At 43.9% G+C, this 23,709-nt stretch overlaps 1 protein-coding gene across 1 annotated transcript; it reads right to left on the bottom strand.

Moving 5' to 3' along the window:
- Positions 1–7,782: 7,782 nt before the first annotated feature.
- Positions 7,783–23,274, bottom strand: LOC146172404 (sodium-dependent multivitamin transporter-like). Its single transcript, XM_084585767.1, has 6 exons — positions 23,227–23,274; positions 22,144–22,230; positions 18,529–18,689; positions 17,334–17,440; positions 9,563–9,657; positions 7,783–7,797 (listed from the first exon to the last, which is right to left on the bottom strand). Exons 1-6 carry the CDS (start codon positions 23,272–23,274, stop codon positions 7,783–7,785), a joined length of 513 nt encoding a protein of 170 aa, XP_084441893.1.
- Positions 23,275–23,709: the final 435 nt, after the last annotated feature.

Raw genomic sequence — 23,709 nt, 5'->3', positions numbered from 1 at the left:
TGGCTCTCTTTCCCAGAAGCAGGCGTCTCCTAATTTCATGGCTGCAGTCTCCTTCCGGGGTAATCTTGGAGCCCAAGAAGAGAAAATTTGTCACAGCTTCCACTTCTTGTCCCTTAATGCTCCAGAGCTTGCTAAGGAAAGGCGCCATGATCTTTGTCTTTTTAATGTTCAGTTTAAGCCCAATCATCTCACTTTCTTCTTGTGCGCGCATCAGAAGTCTCTTGAGTTCCACTTCACTTTCTGCCATTAAAGTGGTATCATCCGCATACCTGAGGTTGTTGATACGTTTTCCAGCAACCTTCACTCCAGCTGAAGACTCGTCCAGACCGGCCTTTCTCATATGCACTCTGCATATAGGTTAAATAGGCAGGGTGACAGTATGCAACCTTGTCTCACTCCTTTCTCAATCGGAAACCAATCAGTAAGACCGCGCTCAGTTCTGACTGTGGCCTCTTGGCCTTCATACAGGTTCCTGAAGAGACAGATAAGGTGAATTGGAACTCCCATCTCTTGGAGAGCTTTCCACAATCTGCTGTGATCTACGCAATCTAACGCTTTCGCATAATCAATAAAGCAGAAGTAGATGGGTTTCTGGAACTCTCTTGCTTTTTCAATGATCCAGCGAAGGTTGGCAATCTGGTCTCTAGTTCCTTTACCCTTGCGCAACCCAGCTTGCACATCCGGAAACTCCCGATCCACATACTGCAGCAGCCTACCATTGGAGGATTTTCAACATCACCTTGCTAGCATGCGAAATAAGCACGATCGTGCGGTAGTTGGAACAATCTTTGACACTGCCTTTCTTTGGAATGGGGATGTAAACTGACCTCCTCCAATCCTGTGGCCACTGCAGGGTTCTCCAAGTCCTCTGACATGATGTATGCAGAATGTTAACAGCGTCATGGTTGAGGTTTTGAAGCAACTCAGCTGGAATGCCATCAATTCCTCTAGCTTTGTTCAAAGCAAGGCTGGCTAAGGCCGATTTAACTTCACTCATCAGGATGCCCGGCTCGAGATCAGTAATCACAATCGTCTTATGTTGGGTTTGTCCATCCGGGTCCTTCTTGTACAGTTCTGTGTATTCCTGCCACCTCTTCTTTATCTCTGAGGCTTCAGTGAGGTGCTTGCCTGGTTTGTCCTTTATCACGCCCAGCTTAAGACAGAAGCGTCCTTTGATATCTTTGATTGTCTTATACAGAGCTCTTGTGTTCCTTAATTGACTGTTGTCCTCAACTGCTTGGCACTGTATGTTCAGGAAGGCATTCTTATCTCTCCTTGCTATTTTCTGAAAATCGGCATTGAGAACCTTGTATCTTTCTCTTTCCCCCATAACTTTTGCCACCCTCCTTTCCTCAGCTATTTGCAAAGCCTCTTCAGATAACCAGTTTGCTTTCTTGCATTTCTTTTGCTTTGGAACTACCTTAGTAGCAACTTGTTGTATTATATGATGAACATCAGTCCACATCTCTTCAGGCTCTCTGTCTTCTAGATCAAATTCTTGAAATTGACTTTTCACTTTCACAGCATATTCTGATGGAATTTGATCCAGATCATACCTGAAAGGCCTTCTAGTTTTCTGCGTTTTCCTCAATTGAAGCTTAATTTTGGCAACAAGAAGCTGAGGATCGGTGCCACAATCAGCCGCAGGTCTTGTTTTTACTGCTTGTATAGCGCTTCTCCGTCTCTGCCGTAAAAGAATATAATCGATCGGATTCCTTTACAGACCGTCCGGTGAATTCCATGTGTACAGTTGCCTCTTGTGCTGTTGAAAATGAGTATTCGCTATGGTCAGGTTGTTTTCTTTACAAAACTCTACTAGCCGCTGCCCAGCTTCATTTGGCTCGCCAAGACCGAACTTGCCTGTAAATCCGGATATTTCTTCACTCCCGACCTTAGAATTCCAGTCTTCTATGAGAAAAATGACGTCTGATGATGGAGTGCGGTCTAAAAGGCATTGCAGGTTCGCAAAAAATCTCTCAACGTCAGCTTCTTCAATAGTACTGGTTGGTGCATAGAATTGGATAACTATTATGTTGAAAGGGTGACCTTGGATAGGAAGTGAAATCATTCGGTCGTTTTTGGGGTTGTACCCTAGCACTGCTTTGCCCATTCTTCTGTTTACTATGAGAGCGACCCCATTCCTTCTCTTGGATTCGTGCCCACAATAAAAGACATAATGGTCGCCGGAGTTAAATTCTCCCATTCCGGTCCACTTGAGCTCGCTGATACCCAAGATATCAATGTTCAATCTGTCCATTTCTAGCTTGACGACGTCCAGTTTACCTTGCGTCATAGATCTTACATTCCATGTTGCTATGTGATATATCTCCTTCCAACATCGGACTTTCCGGTCGCTTCTCGACACATCCACAACTGAGCGTCCTTTTGGCTTTAGCCCAGCCGCTTCATTCATCCTGGAGCTACTAGGAATCGCCCTTTGTTCATGCCCAGTAACATGTGGGACGCCTTCCAACCTGGGGGCCTCATCTTCCGGCGCCTAATGCTATTGTGACTGGCCATAGAGATTTCTTGGCAGGAAATACTGGAGTGGGTTGCCATTGCCTTCTCCAGTGAATCACATTTTGTCGGACGGGTCCTTGATGCGACGGATCGTCTGCTGCGCGAGCTACCAAGGCCTTACTAACTTTTCTGAAGGACACAGGGTTGATTAATACCCTTTAAAACTCATCTGTGTGTGATTATGTGCGTGTGAAAGTGTGCGACACCGATTCTCTTTTTTTCTCATTTATTTCCCCTTCCCCTCCCACACTCTGTCACCCTCATCCCTCAACCCTCATCAGGAGTAGCATGCTAGGCTTACCACCAGGCAGACATCTCCTGTTGCCATTAAAATATCTCTCTCTCTCTCTCACACATTTTGTCGGAACTCTCTGCCGTGACCTGTCTATCTTGGGTGGCCCTACACAGCAGAGCTTACGACTTCATCGAGTTTCGCAAGCCCCTCCGCCACGACAAGGAAGGGATTATTAACCGTAGTTATATCTTTGACCCACTCTGCATGCTTCCTATCTCTCAACGTTAGAACTGCCAGCTTTTCATTCTATAGCCCTATGCGTTGAAACCTTAAGCAGAACCTATTGGTTAGCCCCATAGGTGAGCACAGGTAATATGCAACTGTTGTATACTTTCCTCTCGAGCGATACCGGTAAGCTGCTAGTAATAATCTGCAAGAACTTGCCTAATGCGCTCCATCCGAATTTTATTCTCCTAGTTATTTTAATTTCGTGGTCCGAGTATGAGGTTACTACCTGTCCTAAGTAGGCATATTCGCTTACCACTTTTGAACATTGCCTTACTCTTTTGCATATTGATTTTCAAGCATACCTTTCTGCTTTTCCTGTTCAGGTCATCAATCATTATCTGCAGTTCGTCCCCCGAGTTGCTTAGCAAGGCAATCTCATCAATGAATCTCAAATTACTGAAGTATCCTTCAGCAACCCTTTTTCCTAACTGCTTCTATTCCAGGTCTCTAAATACTTCCTCTAAGCAAGCTGTGAGTAGTACTGAGGGGGTCGGGTCTCCTTGCCTAACGCCATTCTTTATGGTAATTTTGTTACTAGTGAAGCATAAGCTTTACTACGACAGCCAGCTTGAGTCTTCACGGTCAGTGTCAGTTTCCTTTTGAGCAATTTGAAGGCAAAGACTTAGAGCGAAGTACGTAGGCCATATAGACCAACACCGTGTTTACAAACAAAGGGGGCGCTCAGAGCTCGGCAGCCCACTGGGGGTGAAAAGTAGGGTTAGCGCCCATACAAATACATGGAATCAAAATATTTCAAAGCATTTTCTCTTTTCACGGGGCATCTACGATGTCGTTATTCGACACAGAGCAACCATGAACACCCTAGAAGAAATACCGAAAATATAAAATCTCATTACCGAGGCGAAATATTTTTAAAATACCGCGAAACATGTGGGGGTGCGAGATGGGAGGGCGACCCGTAGAAATACATGTAAACACAACTTACCGGAACATTTTTCTCATTTCGCAGAGCATCAGAAGTGGTGGCCGATCGTTAAACGTTGACCAGCGCTTCGAAGAAGTGTGTGATAAAGTATGGTGCGTCGTTACTTAGTCAGTCTACTTTCAAAACTCCCTGAGCAACCCGTGTTATGAATCCAGACGCCGCCAAATGCAAGCTGGGTGTAGCGAATCGCACAGTTTTGCTTACAGTATGATATGCTGCCGCATAGGGTAAATAAGCTTGATAATACCGTCGCTCCAGTGATACGTCCTAGACAGAATTACTATTAAAAAGCAGTTGTCAAACGCCATACAACAATATGAACCGAAAGAGGTTCGCGCATAGCAGCAGACGACGGCGCAACTGGCGATACCCACCGCGGCCGCCTCCAGCTCCGGAGCGTCTGCTAGCGACAGCACCGGTGGTGCATGGTCGTCTACAACTGTGCGCGGTCAGTTTATCGTGTTGTGAATGGTCCCGCAAGTCGTCAGACTTGGATTACATGCAAGAGAATGTAGTTTGTCATGCAACATGACGTCGGGGCGTCGTACAAGACGTTCACCAAAAAATGAGAAGGGTTCAATGCTGCTGAACCCAGCAAAATGTTGCGGTAAGTTGCGTTTACATGTATTTCTATGGGATCGCCCTCTCAACTCGCACCGTCATACGTTTTGCGGTGTTTTAAAAATACTTCGCCTCGGTAATGAGATTTCCCGCTTCCTCGATCTGTTCCCAGGCGTTCATGGTTGCTCTGTACCGAATAACGACATCACAGATAACCCGTGAAATTAGAAAACTGCTTTGGAATATTTCGCTTCCATGTATTCCTATGGGCGCTAAGCCTACATATCACCCCAGTCGGCCCATGCTGGCGATAGAAGCGCCACCGCATCGTACTTAAGTGACAGATCGGTGTTGGTCTATATGCAACTACAGATGACCACGTGATGTTACAGGTAGACCGAAATGGCAAAAGTCAGTTCCAAGGTCAAACTTCATGTTAAAAGTCAGAGGTCACCTACTCGGTTTACGACGCCGAGAATTTCACAAGGGCGGCACAATGGGCAGGACTACGTAAACAAGTTGATGGATCGTGCCCTGACGTCATGGTTGACGTCAGAAGCAGCAAATAAGCGAGTAGAAAAGACGACCTAGGCAGAATAACGAGCATGGCGTTGGCAGGAGGTAGTTGGCAGCTGACATATGGCCAAGCACTAACTGGACGTCGGGCTGTCAAGACATGACGTCTGGCAGGAGCTGCCAACTCGGGCCTATATCCTTTCGCGTGCAAGACTGATATCAGAATCAGCCTGCCAGGACCCTTGCATTCACATTACCTCAAGGCTATGCAGGGACGTTCATACGGCTTGGTTACAACTGGGCTGTATATTTGGGCTGGTAGAATATTCTATCGCGTCATACCCATAAAGGGGGATTTTAAGTGTCCCCCAAAATTTTGAAGCGGAAGCTTCACGAGACCACAAATTAAACCATTGCTTAACCGTGTGTTATTAACAAATTCGGACACATACGTATCCAGGTAAAAGCACTTGTGCTTCCATCCAAGTTTAAAGAGAGCTAAACCACAGCTAATTTTCTCTATGCAGTACTATGGTTGCTGTGCAGGCACTTATATACAGGGTGTTCAAAATTAGACTTTAGTGATTATTAAAAAAAAGATGCCGTACTCTCATGCCGTTTTTGTACATTGGTTATGAGGCCAGGTGGATACAAATTGGGGTATTAATTGTACCCGTAAACTTAGTAATTAACTAAAATTCAATAATTAACTTTTTTTTTTTGCTGAAGTTAGCGTGCATATTTATAATGAGAACTTGGAGGCAAATGCTTTTTAGGGCTGTTCCATTTAGTAGAATTTTAGTAACGCGGCTGTGTTCTGAGATGCGCAGGTCTAAAATTTTGTCCCATTTCATCTAATTACGCATGCGAGACGGCGGCTCGCGGCGTGAAGCACCTAGCTCACACGTGTGACGCAGCTGTTGCGTACGGCACTGCCTTGCAAGAGTGTGTAGAGAGCGGCGACGCGGATTACTTTTCGTTCTCAGCCAATGTTTCTTTCTTGGCGCGCGAAAGCAATGAATCACTGTGATAGCGGACTAGAGAGAGCGATAACTAGGTTTGGTACCACCGTATGAACATGGATGAGACAAAATGGGCCATGATATGTTGTTTTTATTCCCGATAGCAGCACTAGTGCAAGCCACATGGACAGGCAGATGTACAGGGCAGAGTGCGATACGTCCGCAACTGCTACGTCACACGTGGGAGGTGCTTCCCGCCGAGAGTCGCTGTCTCGCATGCGTAATTAGACGAAATGAGATGAAATTTTAGAAGTGCGCATCTCAGAACACAGGCGCGTTACTAAAATTCTACAAAATGGAATAGCCCTAAAAAGCATTTGCCTCCGAGTTCTCAATATAAATATATACGCTAGCTTCAGCCAATTAAAAATTAATTAATAAATTTTAGTTAATTACTGCGTTTACAGAGACAATTATTGCCCCAATTTGTGTTCGCCTGGCCGGATTACCAATCTACAAAAACGGCTTTACCGTACGGCATTTTGCTTTTTGTTTAAAAATTAGTAAAGTCTAATTTTGAACACAATGTATATCTTCCAGCATTTTCACGTACGGCTCGTCTTCACCCTGATTCCGCAGTTTCTGCATGATCGCCGAGGTTTCTACTGAGTCAAATGCTTTTTCGTAAAAATAAATGCTATGCATAAGAGTTGGTTATATTCGGAAAATGTTTTTATGGTCTGGTTGATGGTACCGATATGATCGATATTAGGGTACCCCTCCCGCAAACCTGCTTAATATTTTGCTTGATTGCAGTCTAAGGTTGTCCTGATTCTATTATATATTACCTTTGTAAATACCTTAAACGTAACAGACAGTAAGCTGATTGGTCTGTGATTTTTCAAGTCCTTAGCGTTCCCTTTCTTATGAATTAGGGTGTTTGCATTTCTTCCATGGTTCTGGTACTGTCGATGACACCAAGCATTGCGTATAGAGGGTGGTCAGTTTTCCTAGTACATCCCCCATCCTTTAACATATCTGCAGTTATCTGATTCCGCCCAGCTGTTTTCCCCCTTTTCATAGTTTCTAAAGCTTTGTTAACCTCGTCCTTCGTCACTAGCGGAACGTCTGACAGCTTTTCTCTTCTGCCGATCTCATAATTGTGCTGACTATTTCCACTGCTGTGGCGATCAGTATAGAACTCCTCGGATAATTTGACTATTTTTACCACATTCGGGTTGACATCGTCCGTCTTGTTCCTCATCACATACATGTAATTTTTACCGATGCCGATTTTCCTCTTCACCGCTTTAAGGCTCCCCCGTTCTTTAGAGCATGCTCAATTTTCTCCATGTCATACTTCCTCATATCAGCCACTTTACACTTATTGATTAGCTTTGAAATCTCTGCCAGTTCTATCCTGTCTGTTCGGTTGGAAGTTTTCTTGCTTTGGCGTTTATTCGTCAAATATTTCGTTTTTTTTTGGATAGTTTACCATTATCCTATCTAAATATCCTACCGCCTACTTCTACCGCACACTCAATAATGATATCTCTGAAATTATCATCCATTGCTTCTAGGTCGTCATCCTCGGTTAAAGCTGAATATCTATTCTGTAGCAAGATTCTGAATTCTTCTGCCCTCCCCCTCACCGCTAGTTCATTGAGGGACTTCTGTCTTACTTCTGTCCCTCTTAAGACCTACACTAATTCGGGATCTTACTATCTTATGGTTACCGCATCGCACCTTTCCGATCACCTTTGTGCATCCTGCACAATGCCGGGGTTAGAACACAGTATGAGGTCAATTTCACTTTTACTCTCCCCGTTAGTGCTTTTCCATCTCCACTTCTGGTTATTTCGTTTGCTGAAGAAGATATTCATGATTCTTGAGTTATTGCGCCTTGCAAACTCAACTAGTAACTCTCCCCTGCTATTCCTAGAACCAGTGTCATAGTATGCCTGCTTTTCCCTACCTAGGCATTGAAGTTGTCCAGTAGCGCAGTATAGTGCGTCTTTATTTTCCCCCATTGCCACTTCTACATCTTCGTAGAAGCGTTCGACTGCCTGGTCATCATGACCACATGTAAGCGTTAGGCCTGTAAAACCCTCAGTTTATACCACTTAATAAACTAATTACGATGCGTGCCACCCTCTCATCAACAGTACAGAATTCCTCTATATTACCTGCTATATCGTTATTAACAGGAACCATACTTCTAGTTTGTTATGTATTGTGTAATCGGTAAACCTCGATAACACCATACATGTCCACCATTCAGTACAGTATATGCCTCATTTGGCCTCCTAACCTCGCAAAGCCCTATGATATACAATTTCATGTCCGCAAGTTTCTCGAAGAGCACTGCTAAACTAGTCTCACTAGCTAAGGTTCTAGCGTTAAACGCTGCCAGGTTCAATTTACAATGGCGGCCTGTCCGGAGCCACATATGCTTAGCAACATTTGCCGCACAGCGGGTCTGACCGCCGCCGTGGTAAGCTGCTTCGCAGCCGCTGGTGACTGAAGGCCAGGGGTTTGTAGGAGGTCTAGGAGATAGTGGCGAGTTACTACACCAGGGTAGCAAAATCCTATTCTGGTGAATTGAGTGTGTTTCCGGAGGTGTATATCGGCATCAGGTAGCACCCCATACCTGGTTATGTGATTCCACCCACACGCGGATTTATTCTTTTTTTTTAATTCGGTGGGGTATTTCGTGGTACCGGGATTCGAACCACGGTGCTCTGGCATGCGAGTCAGATGTTCTACCTCTACGTCACCGCTGCTATTACCATGATTACTGACTATTCTGGAAGCTACACTATTCGTATTCGATTGGGTAGGAGAGGTACACTATTTATATTTGATTGGACTCAACAAAAGTACTGTTTAGACGCGCATAGCGAAGGAGCTCGACTGCTGATCCCAAACCTGATCGTGACCACGACGGGCGCTTCTCAATGGAGGGGAAAAGCAAGACGCCTGTGTCAGGGCGCGCTAAATAATCAAGGCAGTGGAAATTTTCTAAGCCCTTCCTTATGGCGTCCCTCAAAGCCCTAGCTGCTTGGGCCGTTAAACACTACAACCAAACAAAACTGATACACAGAATTCAATTTTTCTGGATCGAGGCGGAGCAAAGTAACCTTTCAAACTCACTTCATTTGTCCGGGCAAGGTACAAGCGACGGCTGCATGTGCAGAATGGCCTATGCGCATAGCGCAATGACAGTGCTTGATGGAAATACGAAAGCGTATGGCTATACGCTGCAATGAAAAGTATGAGGCGAAAAAGAAAAGCGCAGCGCTATGAACGAGTGAGTAAAACGAGCTATTTGCTCGTGAACGACTCCAGAAGCACTAGAATTGGAGCAGACGCATAGGAAGGAAAAATCACTTCACGTGCTGTGGACGCTAAAAAATTCGAACAGCAATGCTGTCCCCGTTCGTATGCTGTCCCCAGCTAATGTTTAATTAGCCTCCATCTATTTTCGAAACAGCAGTAATTAGTGAACTTTGATTCGGCAAGCGCGAGACTCACCGAACTGTTCATCTTCAGGAGCCCAAGCTTACTCCACAGAGAGATAAAAAGACTGGACGTCAAAGGCAAGTTCTCTTTATATCGTTTGCGTCCACCTGAAAGGGAGCAACAAGTCGTGAGAGGACGGTTTATTAGCTGTATGTACAGGGGTAGTCAAAGGTTCCCAGGCCACATGGTCTTCTTCAGAGAAATATAGTGAGGCAGCTACGACAGCCCCAAGTCTCAAAGTATATGTGTAGGCTTCAAGAAGCATTATTCTGACCTCTGAGATTATTGATTGCTTTAATGGGGTCTCAAGTCCCAGAATATGCTGAGCAGAAGCAGAACCTGCGGCCTGAGAACTTTTGACCACCCCTACATATCTCTCAGAGATATTTGACCCTGACATTTGTGAGCGTTTCTTCGATCTCTAAAATGAGGGTTTGCAGTCAAATACACAAAATGGTTGAAGGTCTTAACGAAGCAACATCGAATAAAAAACGCTTCTGAGCACACAAATGCAATTAATAAGTAAATGGTCATGTCGGCAGCACAAAGTTATACTCGGTGATTTTTTATTGTTTGCAGATAAGTGATTTGAGAGCTGTGGGAAATTCTTCGCTCGAGTCTGTGCAGGTAGTTTGTACACTGGAGGAAGTTACATGCATTCAGAGCTTAACCATTAGACATTATTAGCCAAAATTACCTTATCAACTTGTTATTTTTGCATTTTAACTGACAATAATATCATGGGAAATTTCCGTCGTCAGTATCCCCCAAAGCTAAATTCTAAAATAATTTTTGATCCTTCATGTGGTCAACAACACGCATCAAAAATCTCATTCAGTTGGCTTCCACGCATTACACATTTCTAAAATGGTTTCGCTGACTACAGAATGATTCCCAAAGTCACTTCAACTGCTTTTTCATCACGAAATGCACGAACGGCGTCTGTATTTGATGAATAAAAATTGGAGAATGTTTAAGCATCGCCTTTAAGAGTTTAATTCGACGGCGTTACCGGGCCCCGTTCTCATCTCCTTCTCATGCTCTTCAGCCCCACAACGACGTAGTTCTCATTACACACTACTCCTTTTTTGTAGTTTTTGCAGGGTGAAATTTCACTCCTGCCTTGATTTTAATCATCAATCAGATAACCTCCGTTCTTTTTTTATTTCTTTCCGCTTAAAGCCTGTAGTCTCGTTTATCTCCGCTGTCCTTAAACCCCAGTGCTTTGGAGACGATGGATGGATATATAAGACATTGAATCTGTTGCGGCAGCGCTGTACGATCGAAAGAATTTTCCAGTGAGCGCCGCATCGCAGGTAAGCGAAGTGGAAATGTTCTTTGCTATTCGCTTACCTATTACTTCCGTAATTAGTTTCTTACTAAGTACGCACTTAAACACTAGCTGGCAATCATAAGGCAAAGATTCATTAGGCTCACCTTTAATTGGAAAGAATCAATGCGGTTCTGTGGCGGAGTGGTTGCGTGCTCGCCTCGTACTGCTATGTACCCGTGTGCTTTTATTGTTTATTTACTTTTTTCTGAATTTGCTGTTATGACCCCAACGCCGACATCGGCTTTTATGCGACATGGAGCACTTAACAACGCGATAGCGCTAAAACATGTGATCGACGCTACTTTACATTTGCAATGTGAGACAGGTAACTCAATGAGCTTTCAGATGCATCTTTTAGTGGGGTCAGACCTAATACGGTCAATCCAAAGAAAGATTCCTCTGACTTGCCTGTGTGTGAAGCATCGGTCTACATAAGGGGAATACAGACATGCCTCGTTAATTCGACCCTCGTTAATATGGACGACTCAAAATATGGATAGTTTTTCTCGGGACCAAACTTTTTCCATGCATTTAGGCCTCGTTAATATGAAAACTCGCTGTCCGGACAATGGACAAGGAGAAAATGCGCAGATACCATTATTAGGGTCCATGTATTCATGTAAAACTAATTGCCTATCCTGTGTGTCTATTTGTAAGTGTCTACTTGTTAGTGCTGTTAATTTTTGCTTTTATGAGTTCATGTATTTTTAATATGGACAGTCATGAAAACCAATTTGTTACACTGCTTCAAACATAATTTCTCTCCTAGATTTTGTTGACAAGCACCACATGAACGTAGTTCCAATGACTGAGTGACTGCCCTTTTTGCTTGTGGTTTCATATTTTACACTGCGAAGTTGCGCAGTCGATGCCCGTCACTAATTTTTATATTGCATGAATTCACATAAACAAACGCTGACAACAGCTTGCGCCTTGTAGAAAGTTGGGTTCAGCAGCTTTTAGCCGACTGAATACTGATACGTAGCAGGGGTTCGTGGGAGAAGAAAAGTAGAAGTCAAGTAATTTATTAATGAAACGCTATCAAGAACAATATGCAACTGCAACACAATACTTTCAGTTGCACCGCATTTGAAGCATAAAAGTGACTCGGATAATGTTCTTGTAGCTCCTAATGACAACTTCGCTGGACTACATTGTGCTCCAAAGCAGACCTTATCCTTCATGTCTCTTGTTTTTGTTTTTGGGAAAGAAATTTGATTCGTTATTATGGACGACTCGCTTTAATGGACAGTTTTGTGCGGAAACCAAAGTGTCCATTTTAACGAGGCACGACTTAAACATCAACCTTCGGAGAGAAGCGGATTCAAACCCAGAAGTTTTTCGTGGGAGGCGTGTATATACAAAAAAAAATCGATCGTAGCTACAACCCTAGCCGAACACTCCACCTACATTTTTTTTGCCACTCTCTCGGGTTGTGCATTGAATATCGTCGTTTCCATTAACTTCCCGTCGCGTGCAATTGGTCGATATACTGCTTTCTTAAGGTTTGCTAAAAATGAGAGGTGGTTTGACAATAGATTTGACGCACCGTTTAAATGGACTTTCTACAAGCCGAAAATTGAGTTAGCCCACTTTCAAAACCGATTTGGACCACGCTGTGAATTTTGCTGGCCCACACCCGAATTAGGTCGGAAATTCAATAAATGCGGTGGACAGTCCAGATGGATGCCTAGAAGATACTACGTTCGTTGGCGGAGTTAAACTGCTTCTTGATTTTGCGGCGTTTTATAATTCGATCAACCCTGCCGATTAAGGAAGTCTAAGAAGGTAAATCACCCAAAATGTTAACGAAAATAAAAATGTGATAGGCAATTTTGGCAATTAATTGCGTAATCGGTAAGCTCTACAACGCACATAATGTCCTCTTTGCTGCAAAATCAACCTACACAGATTTCACCAAGCTATCTCTCATAATGTTCTGAGTACATGTCTGTAAACAGTGAAGAAATTATTTTCTTTGTGCATGGCTGAAAACCGTAAAAGAAAAAAAAATGCCTGGTATAGCCGACGCTTTTCTGCTTCATGGCATGTCAATAATATTTCTTGAACACAGCGAGCCAAGGTTGTAGAACCTGATGTTAGGTTTGAAAGAACGACCATTTTTTTGTATCAGTAGTCTCATGGGGCAGGTTGTGCCCAGTGTGATTAGTTAAAAAGAGAAGCATGGGCGTGAGGGTGAAACTGAAAGTCGTGCAGTACTACTCAAAACGGATCAGCGCTACCTGATTTGAATCACCATATACGCTTCATAGATAATATCGAAGGAATTGATGTTGTTGTGACAGTAGCTGCATTGATTAGTTATACAAGACAACAGACGTGTGTATCATCAATTAATTATCTAGTTGCTGGTAGCGAAAATGTTCACTTCACATCAAGGGAAAAAGCTGTTATAAGCAGTGCCCCTACTCGGTAAATGAGTTGGCTCTAGATGATCTCCGTGCTCTCTCGAGCAGAATTGGCATTAATTGTAAGATGGAGAGTCCGTATATTGTAATCTAGATGGCTGGTTAGATATATTTGTTCGTAGTCGTCTGCGGTAACTTCCAGTTTTTTGCTGAGACCCTTAGCCGGAGGGGCCACACTTTCTACGTTAGAGTCTGTGGGGTCATTATGCCTGCAATATATATTGAACGTGTTTGAGTGTTCTACCTTATAGGAAAGAAAGTGAAAAAAAAAATACAAGGAAGAAAGATGCTGGGGCAACAGAGCTTGCACACTCCTTCCCCGCAGTCCTTTGATGGTCAGGCACTCAAACTATGTTTTTGCTTTCTGCTATGTGCTTGGCGTTGTCGAGGACACGCGCTGCTAGTGGGATCTGCCCATCAGCAAAGTTTTGAGATGCTACTTGAATATTGATGATTATGTGTTGTAAGGTTGCGTGAGTGGCCGTAAAAGTAATGTCAACCCCATCTTTTTCGATGGGGGTACCGAATCTGGTGATGTCAATGCCTAAGTAATGGTTATTTCGTTTACCGCTGAAACCCGCAAACCCGTTCGCTGGACACGCAGCATCTGCATGGTATGTTCACTCCTGATGTGCGCAGATGATGGCTGTAGGCGTTCGGTGTTCTTCGCGATATGCCGCATGGATATTATTTAAAAAGATGATGGCCTTGAGTTTGCCTCCCAATGCATGCTTTGGGGCAATAAACTCGGTCCTCTGTGGTGCGCCCAAATGGGATGTGAAGATCTCCGTGAACTCGTCTTCATGGTTTTATGCTTGCGATCCTACTAATTTGGCCAGTAAATGAGCGCTGACCATTCAGCTAATTGTATCATGTACTCATAGCTGAAAAAGTCATTTCGCCAATTTTATCACCGGAAGGCCAAGGACCTGCTTTTAAGCTTTGTGAATGATGATGATGATGATAACGATACTCTTGATGTGAAGATGGAAGAGTCTTATGTTTTGAATCTCTTGGGCATGCGTTCGGGGAATGGTTTCGTCGAGTTCCGCATAATCGCCTTTTGCAGAGAGAGACTATAAGTATTAACTTCTCGGGAAAACACGAGTCCTCATTCTTCGGAATAATTATAGACAGCGGTAACCGCTTCTTTGAGTTCAGACTTTAGATGTACAAGGTTTCTGTGTGTTGCTCATATTGCAATGTCAAGGAAAGAGAACGTATCGTAATCCAGCAGTTTGGTTCAGCTTTTCAGGAAGTTTGTCATCACCCACGTTTGAATAAAGAGGGGGAAGAGTGTCTCTGTCTCGATCCTATGCGCATTGGGTCAATCCTGTCGTCGCCCAGGATCATGTGTACTGTCCTGCTTGGTAGCAAGCTGCGCATGTGTTCCTACTGTTGTTTCGTACTAGTTCTCGATAATCTTGGAGTGCTTTATATTGTTCAACGCGACTTTGATGTCTCGAGCGACAATTGCTCTCGTGGAAACTCGTCGAGGAAGGCACATTACCTCCAATTTAAGCTGTAGGACTACACCTTAGGTGAAGATTTTGGACCGGAACGAGAACATGTGTGGAACGAGGAGACATGTTTCGGTCGACCATGTGTTTGCGACAAGGTCATGCACTATCCTCTCAAATAGTGTGCCTGCGCAAGGCGGTAGCGAGATGAGGTGGGCCGAAGGTGTCAATGCTTACTTGCTTGAGAGGGCTTGAAATAAAGCTCACGTCCACTGTTTTGCATGCTTTGGGGATTTTTCCGCTGTGACAAATACACATGCTGAAGCATCCTGGGAGTATTTGCAGGGCTCAAATGCTCAGGTTGGTTATTATTGTGGTGATGATTTTAACGCGAGAGCGATAAATGCTTCATTCTCAGAAACTTCGGCGTCGATGTTGTCGGCGTCGGCGTTCTGAGCAAAACATTGTGGGCAGGATCCCAGGTGGGGCAGCAGGCAGAATGCATAGGGGTACTGACTGGCCGTAGGGTTGTATGACGTCCCGTAACCACGTGGCATGGCCCATTTGTTGGGAGCTTTTAACTTGGACTTCTCTGTTCATTGGAAGGGTGAGGGTAATTGAGCCTTCCAGCACCTTCGGGCTGTTTTTCTTAACTTTCGCCAATTCTGCAAAGAACTCCTTATTTTCATATCGTAATTTGTCATCAGCCAATGGCTTGGCGTGAATCCACCAGCCCAGCGCAGGTTGTTATTTTTGCTCGCTTCTTGATGCCGGAATCCAGACGCCCTGCCTTCACGTGGCCGGCTCCCTAATTTACTGCTGTCTATTCGTCGGCTGTTAGACCCGGATGGCTTGCGCCTAGGCCCCCGTTTGTGCAACCCGTGCGAAAACATTCTGGACGTTATGGACTGCCTGGCTTTCGATCGCTGTAGGTTTACTTCTGCAGTGTTGCTTTCTGGTTGAGCACGTACACTCTCCGGAACTTCACAGGTATTTTAATTCATTGGGTGATCCTTTGGCTGTCTTAACTTTTGGATGTACAGTTTTGTCCTTCGCAGGGTTTTCTTGACCACAGACTGGGCATCTTGAATTTGATGGGTAGGGGCATATATCTGATCCGTGTCCCACAGTGTCGGAGTGGACGTAGAGAGGGATTTTTCTCTTTTAGTTGTGACTCGGCTAAAGACACCGAAAAAGCAGGCCTCGTATATGGAAGCTTTTGAAGATCGAAGAAGAGGACGGCCTGTTCCGATTATCCATGCTTCCGCATGCTGAGTAATCGGCATCGCGGCTTTCGGAGTTCATGCAGGATTTTTTCACTGAATATCTGCGACTCTACCTGGATGATACTTCTTGCACGCGTTGCCTTCTTCTTTCATGTATACTGTTACTACAGTCATTCCCTGTCTATTTGGAGCCCGCGATTGCCAGTTCCCGTCTTACAGCGGGAATATCTTGAGCGCTTAATATGGCGATGATATTCTGTCTCATGTCGACGAGTATGGAGGGGAAGTGTGCGTAGTTCCTTTCCGCTGCCGCGTAGACAGCAGATCCTGCTGTGTGCTCCCCCTCGCTGTTACACTCGAGGTCGACAGTTCTCCGCGATTTTGTGAAAATGACAACATCCCTCTTTCTGATGTCAAGGAGCAGCCGGAGTACGCTGAGCAGCATACTGCCATTCGACAAAGCAGATGCCAGACACATCCGCTTACCTCGAATTCCTCTTCTCTAGCAATCATCGGGACACGGGCGACGACTCCTATATGCTGCGCCCTTTATGCAGTTCTGCCCCCCGCGGTGGCGCAGTGGTTAGAGCGCTCTACTACGGTACCGGAGGATGCATAATCGAATCACGGCCGCAGCAGCCGCTTTTCAATGGAGGCGAAAAGCAAGGCACCTTGTCCAATGCGATCTCTATGCACGTGAAAGAATCCCAGGTGGTCCTAATTTCCTGAGTCCTTCACTACGGCGTCTCCATAGCCTGAGTAGCTTTGGAATGTTAGGCACTATAAACCAACCACAAATCAGCCAACCATTATGCAGTTGTAACGCTTTAGCCAGCAACAGCAGCGATCAACAGACGTTCTTGCCGACCGGTAGCTCGCTCCAAAAACGCGCACTTCTTCGTACCCAGACAACGTATTCCCACCGGCCGTTTGGTGATGGGTGCACCGGAGGAAAGCTGGTTCCATCTCAGGGAACAAATGAAAAAACAAATGAGATAAAGAATGGCTTCAAACCTTAAATACTTAGAGAAATACATAGCGAGGAGCTGTGACATCCAGCCATTCTCGAGCTAATTTCACAACCGCTTTTGAGCTAAGCACTCTGTGGCATCTGAGGTGCCTCACAAAAATTATTACACTTATTTAAAAAGTATCGACTGCCCTGGCTTTGGAAGCAACCTGTTGTGCAAACATAAGTTCACGTCCACTGTTCATCCCTCTTTAAATGCTATCTTTATATATAAAAAAAATACCAGGTTTGTAGCAAAACATTATGCTGGAAAACGTGCAAATTTTGCAGGAAGATGAAGTCTGAATAGCCGAACAGTGTCTTACCTGTAAATAGGCTGATTGTTAGACCAAGGCATATCGTAAGGGAGGCGCTAAGAAAGCCACTCCAGTAAGATGAGAATTTGTACAGAGGGAAGAGATCGTCAAAGTTCCTGCAACACATGTAAGTTGAAATCGTCAAAAGCAAACGCCGAAAAAGAAAAACACCGTCAAGTGAATAGGGCGCAGTTACCGCTGCCACAGATAAGCTAAAAATGTCTCGGGTAACTGTGCGTCATTCAGTGAGATAAAGGATCTTCATGCCGAATACAGCGCTGGCTCATAATAGTCAGACAGTTTTGGCCTGAAAGTTTATACATGCAAATCTCTGGAAACTGACGCTTTATAAAACAGTGCTAAACAAAACAAGTCTTCAAATGACACTGTCTACAAGTTTTCGATTCAAACATAAAGGCTAACTACAACGAATTAAAAGGAAATGAATGTAATTTAGTTAAATACTTAGTTTAAGATGGAAATTCTAGCAGTCTGTGTACATTTGGCAGCATAAACAATCTACACAAAGAATTTTTGTGCACGGCTATTCGTGCTTTTTAAAACAATAGGATGGTCTATTTTTTAACACCCCGTATAAATAGAAAGAGTGAAGGGTGTGCTGAACATTCTAATTAGTAATGCTTCTCAAGTAATGATATGTGTCAATGTGTAATTACGCCGTGAACGTCAAGATTGTTCAAGGAGCAATTACTCCTTTAATAGCAATCTGCAGCACATTCGGTGAATTCCCTGAGAAAAAAAAAACACCAAACCAGAAAACAAAAGTATAATTCGATACCCGCGAAAGAATGATGGCAATGTCGGCAAGTTTCATGCTAGTGGTGTGCTACCGGAAAGGGCAAATTTTCAGTTTTTTTTTTTCGACCTGCAACCCTGAATTAGAGATCGCTGGGATGACACCAGGGGGAAAGCTTACAAAGATATGTAAATCGCCAACTCTAATATTCAGGATATTGGTGTTCTATAAAATCTTAAAAATTAAATAGAATGTGGAGTGTGAAGTGATGTTATATAATGTGGTCCACGAATACAAAATTTCTAAGGGATCATGCAACATCGTTAGTTCTTTTTATTCAACTAAGGAATAAAACGAGCTAGCTGTGAGTCGCTGTGGAAAAGGGTAAAACGTGGCTTCGATACGATGGGCGTGTAGGATTGCCCCCTAATACGTTGGTGCACGTACAGGCTGCTCTCTTCACTGGCGGGCACAGCGATCGACGTCATGTTGAGTGGACAGCGCTCCGTCGTGACTGGCATCTTGGGAAACCGCACACCGCTGACAATCTTCCCAACGGCCTGCCATACAACCAGGCAGCTGAGCAAAGTCGTAGCAATAGATGCGCCCTGTAAATGTTCAGTTTACATTGAATATAATAAAATTTCTAATAGCACTATGCAGCCAGAGATATATACTTAGATTCTTGGTTGCTAAAATAACTGTCTTATACAAAAATGGTCTATGTGCTTCAATGGAAACGTTTATGGTCAGCTATGTCTATCTGTGGACTTTTATAGTCAACCACAAAGTGCCATAGGAATGTCTACATGCAGCTTTAGAAAATTCTATACCACTCAGGCTATAGCTTCTCAACTATACAAAATTCTTTAGCTGGCTATATAAAACTGCATGCTCCTGAAGCTATAGACCAGTAGTCGTGCAGTTATCTTTAACTCTCTATAGAAATGTCAATGGCTCTAAAGCTACAGACTGCAAGCCATATAAACTGTTTTAGCTGGCTATAGAAACGTGTATGCCCTTGAAGCTGTAGACTAGTAGTCATGCAATTATCTTTATCAGTCTATAGAAATGGCAATGCCTCTGAAGCTACAGACTGAGAGTCATATATGCTGTTTTAGCTGGCTATAGGAAAGTGTATGCTCCTGAAGCTATAGACTAGTAGTCACAGTTATTTTTAGGCTTCTAAAGAGCCGTGAATACCTCTAAAGCTGCAGGCTGAAAACAATAAAAATAATTTTACCTACATGTAAAAATCTTATGTTCCTGACGCTCTACACCTGTAGCCATAAAGCTGTCATTAGTCATATATAGAGATTGAACGTTGAAAGCTATAGACTGCAAACCATATAGACCGCTTTAGCTGGCTATAGAACATTGTATATACCAAAAGCTATAGACCAGCAGTCATACATCCGTCTATGAAGGTACATATATCGACGGTTCGAATGCCTCTCGCGGGCTTCCTCGAGGTTGACTAGCAGATATATGCTATGTGGTACGATAAACCGTATGACATTCGAATATGGCTTAGGCGTGCAGAAATAACGAATCGCGTTTGATGACATCTGTATTCTCTTTCAACAGACACTGAACCACTGAGTAAGACTGCATGCAGTTTTGTTCGCAGTAAAGTTTGTAAGTGTGTTGACATTTGTTACGCAGCAGAAGGAATCCGACCTTGTGAAAGCGATCTGAAAACATGCACTGTTAGATATCTATGTACTATAATGCTTGTACTGAAACTATTGCTAAGCCGAAGGAAACATTTCCCACTATTTTCTTAAAACAACAGAGAGTGGCAAGATGTTAATAAAGAGCTACCACCATTTCGGTTATTAAGTTCTCGTGATCATCATTGTAGTCTCACTACAATGTGCCACAAATTCCTTCAGCTTGCACCGCGTGGGAGTCAAGCTGCATAAGCGATTTCGAACAAATGGTGGAGCCGACATTTTCATGGTGTGTCAGCAGCTCAGTCTAGAGTATAAAAATGTTATGCTGTCTTGCACCAGGAAAAGCTAAAGATGAAAGTTACTAAGGGGAAAAGGACCAGTTTAATAATCCTTTTTCTAGATTTTTTTATTATATATATCTTCCGCTGCGCCGACTGGCTGATATGCTGATGTCATCGCTGAAGCCACTGAATGTAGAGTATTAGTATACAAAACCACTCCAGTACAGTCGTTCCACTACCATGGCCAAGTTATGAATCTGAACCACTCTTGGCAGAGTCCGCTTAATTGCGACTGAATTTCCGGATTCCCATTACCGCTCTAGCTAATGCGAAGTATTTTGAAAGGCTTTTCCAAATGATCAAAAACTTATCTGCGCGCGGGATACCGGCATCACTTTCATCGGAACGGCGAAGACAATAGCGATCGTTGCCTGATGCAACGCGACACTCTACGATTTCCTTGCCGCCCTCATGTGACGAACACTTCATGCGTCTAGCGTTCGGCCAACGCGATCAGGTAATCATGCACCCTGTAAGAGCACCGTTTTCTTGTACGTTTATATCTTTGGACTGGTTGTGCAGCCAGCCGTATTGCCTTACTGCCCAGCACTAGTATAATGGACTGTAGCGGTAATATAGCATTCACAATCACACTGCTGGAGAGAAAGTTTAACTTAGTTGAGATCAACTTAGTTTGAGATCGAGTGCGTGGACGAAAGGTAGGGACTTACGGCAACGTCCGCGTTTTTGGAATCTTCCCGCAAGTATCAGCAGCAGGGGACAGCAAAAGCAACATTTGTTATATATTTGCGAAGCAAACAACGTGGAATATGTAGAAAGTGAACGAACAAAAAAGGCGCACGATAGCGAATGACTTGTGTCATGAAAGCTGCGCAACCCTGATGGTATCAGTTCACAGGCCTGAAAAGAGGTCTGCGGTATTTAGGAGGCAATAGGTCGCGTCAGAGTAAAATCAGGAAGCTGTTCCTATCTTGCATAGGAAGAAAGTTTAATCTGATCGATAATTTCATCAGGCAGCGGACTTCACGACTGCAACGTGATAATGTCGAAACGCATTCTTGTCCACCCCGCATTTTCCGCATTCGCGTTCATATTCCGAGACTCGCCCATTGGTTTAAGTGCGCTAGGGTTGCTCGACCCAAGTGTCACTCCTAAACTTCGATGCGAGATAAGATGTTCATGGCCGGCAGCCTATACGGAACAGCGTCATACGTGAATTAGGCGGAAGTGCTGCACTCTGCCCCAATATTGGCACCAGGAAGCTTGACTGCTTAACAATGGGATGCGGTGCGAAAGCAGCTCATTTCCTGTTTTGTTTTCCACGAGGCAGCGGAAGAGGCTCAGCTACAGACCAGTAGCAGGCCCGTGCATTTTCTTTTCCTTCCTGCAGTCGCAACAACGTAGGTTGGAACGCCCTGTCGTAAGATACCGCCAAGGTCTTTAAACTGCCTTTCGAACGATTTGTTATTATTTTTGCGGATGTCAAGTAGGTATTTTATAGAGCGCACTAACTTTGCACCATACCTGTCGAGGAAACGATTAAGGACACAAAAAGGTGAAGAGATGCAATATATATATATATATATTGCTCTAGGCTGGCGTCTCGCGGAGTGTAGCGTAAGCGTATTGAGTTATTCGTTTAACGCGACAGCGCTAAAGTCCCATCACCAGAAACTCTGGCGGTGCCGGTGTCGGTGCGTTGGTGTTGCCCTCGTTGTGAGTGACAGACTAGTAGCATGGCATGGTAGGTGGTAGTTGGGAAGTGACATGACCTATAGTACTGACTACTCGGCGGGTTGTGTGACGTCAAGAGACCATATGATACGCGATTTGAATCGACCCCCCCCCCCCCCTCCGCTCCCCTGAAGCGTTTACAACTTTTTTCCTTATGCCTACAATCGGGCGCAAAAATACCACCACAATACATTTCCGCACGGTGTGCTTCAGCAGGGCAAGGGCCTGCTGCAGATTGCTTTAGCCTCATTATTGTGCTAGACTATCTGTTCTCCGTGATGGGAGCACACTGCAGGAATTGCACATTCAGTGCGCACGTTAAAATTCATTCAAGAATCTTATTCACTTACAATTCCATTGGCCCAGGGAAATACTAACGCCAGAAAGAAGAGCCCAAGAAATGGACCTGTTGCGCTGTTGTAGAAAACCATAATTATCTGCGAAATGCATCAAAAAGAAAACAAATTGTGAATACAACAACATTTTTGAATAGAAAAAAATGTCCTCCGAGATGCTATACCACATCCGTCCCAAGGCGGAAGAGCAGGAAAAGTGCCTTTATAATAGCAGGGACAAATGAGGAAAAATAAAACATCCCATTTAGGAAAGCCAGCCTTTGCGTGGCTACTTATAATCTCCGAATGACGATTATAATTAACGCTGTTCTCTTCGAATCTAAGTGTGAACACGTTTTCTGTTGCCTCTCCGTGAGGTAATATTTGAATCGTTGTGTGCAGATGTGAGATATTCCCGCTCAGAAAATTTTGTAGTCACTGAATTTGAGCTACTTGCCTCCCCTCACTCAGACACCCTAGAGGACACCCTGCCCCCCCTTTCCTGCCCCCGATCCAATTTCCCGTATCACATGTCCACTAAATTTGCAACAAGCGGTTACTACACTCTTAATCTGGTTTCACATAGGTTTCAGTTATAAGTGGAACTTTTAAATTTATGCGTTATACCCCCTGCCATCCGATTGAATTCACAACTGGTGACCAGGAGGATTTTTCGGAGGTTTTTATGAATTCAAGATTTGTTTGAATATCACCGACATTACTTGTACATGAACAAAAATCCTTGCGTATGGCGGATTTTTACTTCTTTCGTCCGTTTAATTCGTTTTGTTAAATCGAGTAAAAAACTTTGGACTACATAGAAAATATACCTGATCATTTTATCTTTTAGTACTGCGAATGGTAACAGCTAGTGTTCAAAGCCGTGAATGCAGGCATCGCACCTACTGCAGCCGAAATCATGTAGTATACTAAAAATGTAGTTGAGCAATTACTGAGCCTCAGTTAAGTGAGGATCATTGTTGCCTTTCTAGTAATACTTCTTTTTTTAGGTGCAGTCATTGTGTTTCTAAGTGTGGGCTTAAGAGAAAAACTTCCTTCCCTTGTCTGAAACTGACAGACTCCTATCCTGGTGCTCACCTTAGCTGCTGATCCCAAATGCGGCGCTGCGATGGCATAGGCCGTCATGATCGCCCCAACAACTAGTGCTGAAAGCATAAAAAAAAATATTTAACGCACAGTATACTGTCCACTGGCGCCTGAGGCGGGGCGTAACAGCAGGCTGTAGAATGTTTTCTATGGCGCTATCAAAATTTAATTTCATTTAACAATATAATTGTTTTCGGTAAGACCCGAATACATTGGATCATTAGAAAACATGCTTTCACTTTTGATGCTTTAAATGCTGAAGCGAAATTGCAATTCGGAATCAAAAATAGAACAAAGCGCTGGTGGTCAAAACCATTTTAAGCATGTAAGCTCTTACTTCTCATGTTTGGCGATTTCTGTTGGCGGCTCCAAATTCAAGATGGCAGATGCACCATGTGACTATCTTAGGATTCAGTTCGAAAATTTTCTAGTCAGAAGCAGTGCGCCATGTAGGTTTGCCACCATTTATCATGT

This window comes from Amblyomma maculatum, unplaced genomic scaffold (genome assembly GCF_055883805.1).
Source record: "Amblyomma maculatum isolate TAMU_Amacu unplaced genomic scaffold, ASM5588380v1 scaffold_13, whole genome shotgun sequence".
Lineage (NCBI taxonomy): Eukaryota > Metazoa > Arthropoda > Arachnida > Ixodida > Ixodidae > Amblyomma > Amblyomma maculatum.
Note: the sequence above shows the minus strand (reverse complement) of the source record. Positions and strands in the feature narration are given on the sequence as shown.

What these genes read in the sequence shown, in the direction of transcription:
- LOC146172404 (XM_084585767.1), bottom strand. Translation starts at nt 23,274, where the DNA reads ATGACGGCCTATGCCATCGCAGCGCCGCATTTGGGATCAGCAGCTAAG. An exon ending in ATTTGGGATCAGCAGCTAAG is followed by an intron (nt 22,231 to 23,226) that starts GTGAGCACCAGG and finishes TGCATTTCGCAG; the next exon opens with ATAATTATGGTTTTCTACAA. An exon ending in TTCCCTGGGCCAATGGAATT is followed by an intron (nt 18,690 to 22,143) that starts GTAAGTGAATAA and finishes GAACATTTACAG; the next exon opens with GGCGCATCTATTGCTACGAC.